Below are 7516 nucleotides of genomic sequence, written 5' to 3' on the forward strand. Positions count from 1 at the left end.
TCACAGTAAGCAGCATACTGCCATGTTCATCATATGACAAAATTCATCAGTTAATTTTCCAGACATATGGCAAAAGTATAGCCAGTTCACCACGCTTTTCTTGCTTCACAGTTTTATAACTGTAGTTTACTGTTTATTGAACCACAAGTCAAGTCTGTTCGGCTTGCAATGATGTTTTCTTGTCAAATCTGTGGACATCAGTCTAGCACCTCAGTGGCCTGTTTGAGACATGTGAAAATCCACAACAATTTACCTAATGTAGTACTGCAGTGTTGTATACCTAACTGCACAAGGACATTTAAAAAATATGCAGGTCTAAAAGGACATTTTTACAGAAAACACAAGAAATGTTTGATTGAGCCCAGATTGAGTATTCCAGTGGACCTGACATGCCACGTTGACTTTTGCACTGCCAAATGTGATTCCTTGAGTAAGTTCTATTCACATCTTAAAGCGCACATCAAAGAAGGACGGACAGTTTCATGTCCTTTTCACCAATGTGATAAGACATTTACTGTGATATCTACATTATCTTCTCATTTGACCAGAAAACACAGAGACAGTAAGGAGGAAAATTTGATAGAGTCTATCACTGTCTCAGCAGGTGTAAGTGGCACTCGTGATGATCATGATTTGTTCTGTGACATGCAGCTGGATGCTGCTGATGATGATGATGAGCAATTTGAGGTTTGCCCAGAAAACATTGATGATTCACTGTTTTTGAGGAATCTTGCTCTCTTTTATCTTAAACTACAAGCAAAGTTGCTACTACCGGCCACCACAGTTCAGACAATCATCGAAGACTTGCAGTCAATACATGACATCAGCCAGTCACAATTACTTTTTAAACTGAGTGAAAAGTTGCATGTGCTTGGGATGTCAGATGAGGCTATAAGGACTCTCATTGATGATCTGAAAACAGAAGATCTTTTCCGAACTCACAATACACACACACTGAAAACAGATCACCGTAGAAAGACTGTTTTCAAGACACAATTTAATCATATTGAACCAGTGCCCATATGTATGGGACAAAATGAAACAGGAAAAGAGAGCTTTGTTCAGTATGTCCCCATAAAACAAACACTTGAAGCTCTTTTTCAGTGCAAGTCTGTAAGTGACCAATACAATGAAGTACACACCCGTGCCCAAACTAAGGATGTCTTTAAAGACGTGTGGGATGGGGAAAATATTACTGAGAACCCAGTGCAAACAGAGTCTTTACACTTGATCCTTTATCAGGATGCGTTTGAAGTGGCAAACCCACTTGGGTCTGGAAAAAAGAAGCACAAAATACTGGCAATGTATCTCACACTGGCAGACTTATTACCACACCACAGGTCAAGTATAGACCAGATGCAACTTGTTTTTCTCTGTAAAGAGCAAGATTTCAAGTATTTTGGTCAGGATTTGGTCATGGGTCAGCTGGTAAAAGATTTGAAAGACCTCGAGAGCAATGGTGTGGTGTTACCTGATGGACAGGTCCATAAAGGAATACTACATGCTATTGCCGGTGACAATTTAGGGTCACATGGGATTGGAGGATTTCTTGAGAATTTCAGCTTGAGTATTAATTTCTGCAGATACTGTGAAATAGACCGAAACACGTTTCAGACAGATCCTCTCTGCAGGGCCACTACACGCACAGTGCAATCATACAGAGAGCATGTTCAGAGACTTGAAGATGGTTTGGTCCAAAGTGGAGGTATCAAATTTGACTCCTTGTTCAATGAACTGTCCTTTTTTCATGTATGTAAGCCTGGACTGCCTCCGTGTATTGGTCATGATTTGTTTGAAGGCATTGTAGCCTCTGATCTCGCATTGTACATCCAGCATTTGGTGAAGGTCAACAAAGAATTCACTTACCTTGAGTTGAACCGAAGGATTAAACAGTTTAAGTATCAAGGGAATGATATGAATGATAGACCATGTGAAGTCAGTCCAGGAAGTGATAAGCTGGGTGGTCATGCTGTCCAAAATTGGTGCTTGTTAAGGATGCTGCCAGTGCTCATTGGAGAGAAAATTACATCTCCAGGTGACAATCAAACATGGCAACTGGTTTTACAGTTAAGAGAAATTGTTTCTCTTATTTGTGCACCAGCCATTTCAGCCGGACAAATTGCATATTTGAGAGTGCTCATTGATGAATATTTGCATTTCAGAAAACAAGCTTTCCCTGGTCAACCACTTAAACCCAAACATCACTTTGTCAGCCACTATCCAGAGCTCATAATCCGTTTTGGGCCACTTATTCGCTTGTGGACCCTCCGGTTCGAAAGTAAGCACACCTATTTTAAACAGTGTGCAAGGAAACTGCACAATTTTAAAAACTTGTGCTCAACCCTTGCAGAGAGGCACCAGCTTCTCCAGGCATATCTACATGCAGGAAATCTCTTCCCACCAACTGTTGGAGTGGAAAAGACAGCTGAGTTTTTTCCTACGGACTACAATCACAGCATCAGGGAATCAGTATCAAGCTTTGATTTTGGACCTGATAATACTTTGATTGCTCATGAAGCAACTGTGAAAGGCACAAAGTACAAAAAAAACATGTTTGTTGTTATAAATGAGAGTTCTGAAGGCTTTGTGATGGGAAAGATCATTGTGGTACTTATCCACAATGATTCAGCAGTGTATTTTGTCACTAAAAAGTATCAAGCTCTACTTCTCCATGATATAGGTGTCTATGGCTTGACACCAATTCAGGAATGCTACGGCTGTGTCAAACAAGACGATCTAGTTGATTATTACCCTTTACCAGAGTATGCACTGTGTGACATGTCAATTGTTGTTCCACACCATTCTTTCCTCTCAACAGACAGCAATGGTGACCTTGGTGGACGAGCTCAAGGAGGTCCTCCTTAGGGCCCTGCCAAATCTTTCTGAAGCTGTTCAGGAGATTTTGATCGAGAGGTTATTAAGCTCTGGTTTAGAGTCAAGAGAAGACCTCAGATATGTCAAACAAGATGACATTGCAGATTTACTACCTGTTATTCAACAGAGAAAACTTTTGGATTCATTCAAGCTTGGTATGTTTGTTTACTTGCTATTTATTATACATCAAAATGAATGGTAACACTTTACGTGACGTCTTTATCTATAATACATTATAACATACTTACAATGAGATCTAATGCAGTTATAGCACTGTACAACTATAATTATAAAGATTTATGAACGATCATACAGTAATGCTTTATAACAATAATAGCACAATATAAAGCATTTTATCATGACTTATAAGGTGAGGTATTATAAAAATTGTTAGTAACTGGCAGACAATGCCCACATCAATAATGCATTACTAATATAGTTATAATGTGTGGTTTATAAATGTGTATAACTCTCATTAATTATCATAAGGATTTATAACAATAAGCAAAAGACATCATAGAGCATTTTATAATGGCTTATAAGGTCTTAGTATTATAATAGCGTTATAATGCTCTATAATGTGTTATGCTTATTGTTATAAAGTCTTATGTGATTTATGCGTGTTTATAATGATAGTTATACACGTTTATAAGCCAATTGTCACACCTTATAACTATATTTATAATGCATTATAAATCTGGGCATTGTCAGTGAGTTGCTAACAATTATAATTATAAAACCTGACCTTCAAGTCATGAAAAAATGCTTTATAGTGTGTTATGATTATTGTTATAAAGCATTTATAACATTTATGAGTTTTATAAATAAATTGTGTGTTTATAACTATAGTTATACAGTGTTACAACTGCATTATACCTCATTGTAAGTATAATATACATAAGTATAATGCGTTATAATTTGTTATAGAGATGGGCGTCAAGTTAAGTGTTAAACTAAAAACTGACCTGTTTCATATTTTTGTCAATTTTAGAGACAGAGACAATCACCTTGGACTTCGAAGTCCTGCCTTCTCCCACCACTGCTGACAGCAGTGATTCTGTATCACTTTCCAGTCATTCTTCCTCATCTATGTTCTCCTGCTCAGAAACATCACAATTTTCCAGTCCATCCACCTCATCTGTGAACTCCTGCTCAGCATCTAATGTAACTGAAGCCAGCCAGCCCTCCTCTCACATAGCGAAATCATGGCCAGAATCTTTTCAGGTTCCCTGGAACCTCATGCCCACAGAGATTCGTGCAGCCATAGCGGATGGTAAGAGACCTTCACCTGCTGCACGACGGCAGATGGTCAGAGTCGTAGCAGATGAGATGAGGAAGATGGAGGCAAACCCAACTCGCTCACAATGCCTTACCGTTTGCAGAAACATTGCCCGTCAATATCCAAACAGTTTTGCTGATCAGCTTGAGAATGGTCAGCTTCTGGGAAGTGGGTACACATCGCTCTTGATCCAGGTAAAGAATCGCATTGAAAACCTCAACCGCAATAGCAGCTTTAGGCAGCACCGTTCCTCTGGCCGTGGCGAAAAAAGAGGGCCCACAGACACATATGGATGTACAAGATTCCAGCCTAGCCTACCACCAGAAGAGACTGAAAATACAATCGAAAGCAAACGACAAAAACTCCAAGACATTTACAGTCGGGAAGGTATTAGCGGGGCTGACAGAGCAGAAATAAAACAACTAATGGATTCAACTTTTTATCTCCAACGGTGCCACATCAATGCCCTGCCAGCACCAACAATTGAAGATCTGAAAAGCAAGTGGCCCTTTCTGTTTTCACAGAAAGGGCTCTATGCTCACTTTGAACTCCTCACAGATATCCCAGTGCTGCGGACTCTTGAGCTCGCCATGGAGGAGTGTGGCAAAGCCATTGTGGAGTTTTTTAAGACAAAACCCACCAACGAAAAAGTCAAGGAAGTTCTGTGTATGTGTGAAGATTTCGAGCTGTCATATTCTGTCCTCCAGCTTTTGATGGCTCACTTTTCAGAGAACATCACAGATCTGATCGTACTTGCAGATGTAAGTTTTCTTTTTATATATACATGTACATATACCATGCCATACAATGACTCGTCTTATAACAGTACTATTTCACTTTCTATGTCCTAGGCATCTGCGACAACAGCTGACGTTGAAAGGACAATCAACATACCGGAAACTCCTCGCCTGATTCTACTTGGTATGTTTACACCAATGAATATGCAAGCAACAAAATTTTCTATTGTTATTGATTTAAGATTAAGATGCAAATGGGAAGAATATTCATGATGGATTAAATTCAAAATTTCAGGTGACATAGCAGGAACTCAGCGCTGGATGGTCAGCCTCGAGGGACACATCATGTGTGAGGGGGTTCAGCCCACATTCCTGACGGGGCTTGCTGCCTTGTTTTCTACATTCTACACATTTAATCTTAAATACCAAGAAGAGGCAGCATGCACCCTCGAGTTCATTCAGAGGTTAGTTACTTTAAGTAGAACCTGAAATTTTCTTGTGTTTTCAACCTACATCTATAGATTTTCTGTCTTTTATTGTGTTGTTTATCAGATTGAATTCAACAACTTAATTTTACACTATCATTTTTCAGACGTTTCATTGGCATAAACCCCGAGAGAGGTAGCAAGACTGGGCGAGGCAAAGTGGTATCCAAGAAAACGGGCAAAGTCACAACCAAGAAGAGTACAACCGTCAACCCTAATGTGTCCATTCTGCTCAAGAGACTAATGGATTTTGAGTGGGACTTCATTTAAAATGGTGAGATTAGCTACTCAATCCCATTAATCTATTTGTCAAAACACCAATTTGTCTCAATTTTCTCATTCTCTCTCACTCTCATTGTCACTTTCTTCCTTAATCTCTCTTCCTGTCTTAACCCCTTCTTTTCTTCTCTCTCTCTCTCTCTCTCTCTCTCTCTCTGATATTTTCTGTTCTCTCAGTCATTCTTTTATTCATGACATCTCTATCTTACATCTTGTATTTGTTGTGTCATTCTTTATGTCTTGTTGTGTTCTGTTTTTGAAACTATATGAACTGTTTGGACGTTTCATGTTGGAATGTTATGGTTGGCTGAGGTGTTAATTCATGGCTTGGGACTTTTTTTTTATTAGGTTAGGAGGGAATGAGGGGTAGAATTACGTAGAAGTTGCAAATATACTAATTATTGCTAATACAAATCTCTCTCTCTCTTTCCAACTCTCTCGTGCACACACACACACAACTATCTATAGGCTGGTTTGAGAAACCTGTTGTCTTCAAGTGAGCCGTAACCCTGCTGCCGATGTCCTTGGACTTCCACACTAACAGTAACTACAGTTGTGTAACATGTACTGTATAGTGATGTTCCTTATACTGTTTTTAACATGCAATTGTTCAGCATGTGAAGTTTTTACATTACATTCAGCTAAAAAGTAAGGTGCAATTTAACTCTCTCTGTTTACAGTAACATGCAATTGTTCTGCATGTGACGTTACATGTCATATTTACAGTAGGCTACATTCAGATATAAAGTAAGGTGCAATTTTAACATGCAATTGTTCAGCATGTGAAGTTTTTACATGTCATAGTTACATTCAGATAAAAAGTACAGTGCAATTCAACTTTAACTGTTTAACAAAAAAATGTTCAGCATGTGAAGTTTTTACATTACATTCAGCTAAAAAGTAAGGTGCAATTGAAGTCTCTCTGTTTACAGTAACATGCAATTGTTCTGCATGTGACGTTACATGTCATATTTACAGTACATTCAGATATAAAGTAAGGTGCAATTTTAACATGCAATTGTTCAGCATGTGAAGTTTTTACGTGTCATCTTTACATTCAGATAAAAAGTACAGTGCAATTCAACTTTAACTGTTTAACAAAAAATTGTTCAGCATGTGAAGTTTTTACATTACATTCAGCTAAAAAGTAAGGTGCAATTTAAGTCTCTCTGTTTACAGTAACATGCAATTGTTCTGCATGTGATGTTTTTACACGTCACATTTACATTCAGATATAAAGTAAGGTATAATTTAACTTTACCTGTTTAACATGCAATTGTCCAGCATGTGAAGTTTTTACATGTCAACTTTACATTCAAATAAAAAGTAAAGTGTAAAAAGAATATGTTTTTTCTCTTATTGTAATCACAAATCTGACATGTAACATATTTTTCTTTCTTTTCTTTTTTTAAGTGCTTTTAACTGTGTGCAATAGTATTTTAAATAGTATTAATTTAATAGTATTTTAAGTAATTTTAAATATAAGTTCACACTGTATTTTTCATTTACAGTACAAAGCTGTAAATTTCAATGACAGTAAAAAGATGTTAATTTTACAGTAACATAATGGTAACCCAGCTGCCAGTTCTTTACTGTTTTTTTACAGTCCACACCGTATTTTTAATTTACAGTATAAAACTGTAAATTTCAATGACAGTAAAAAGATGTTAATTTTACAGTAACATAATGGTAACCCAGCTGCCAGTTCTTTACTGTTTTTTTACAGTCCACACCGTATTTTTAATTTACAGTATAAAACTGTAAATTTCAATGACAGTAAAAAGATGTTAATTTTACAGTAACATAATGGTAACCCAGCTGCCAGTTCTTTACTGTTTTTTTACAGGAAAATTTCTAACGTG

At 37.5% G+C, this 7516-nt stretch overlaps 1 protein-coding gene across 1 annotated transcript; it reads left to right on the top strand.

Annotated features, from left to right (window-relative positions):
- Window positions 1-2824: 2824 nt before the first annotated feature.
- LOC146960554 (uncharacterized) lies at window positions 2825-5645 on the top strand. The gene is made up of 5 exons (XM_085772278.1): window positions 2825-3029; window positions 3866-4914; window positions 5005-5074; window positions 5186-5354; window positions 5483-5645. Exons 1-5 carry the CDS (start codon window positions 2825-2827, stop codon window positions 5643-5645), a joined length of 1656 nt encoding a protein of 551 aa, XP_085628404.1.
- Window positions 5646-7516: the final 1871 nt, after the last annotated feature.

The sequence above is a fragment of the Trachurus japonicus genome, unplaced genomic scaffold (assembly GCF_045865225.1).
Source record: "Trachurus japonicus isolate A0001 unplaced genomic scaffold, Traja_1.0 AP030239.1".
Classification (NCBI taxonomy): domain Eukaryota; kingdom Metazoa; phylum Chordata; class Actinopteri; order Carangiformes; family Carangidae; genus Trachurus; species Trachurus japonicus.

Excerpts from the sequence above, each read along its gene's own strand:
- LOC146960554 (XM_085772278.1), top strand. The coding sequence starts at position 2,825 with ATGGTGACCTTGGTGGACGAGCTCAAGGAGGTCCTCCTTAGGGCCCTG. Across the intron at positions 4,915-5,004 it reads ATCTGATCGTACTTGCAGAT|GCATCTGCGACAACAGCTGA; the intron begins GTAAGTTTTCTT and ends TCTATGTCCTAG. Across the intron at positions 5,075-5,185 it reads TCCTCGCCTGATTCTACTTG|GTGACATAGCAGGAACTCAG; the intron begins GTATGTTTACAC and ends TCAAAATTTCAG.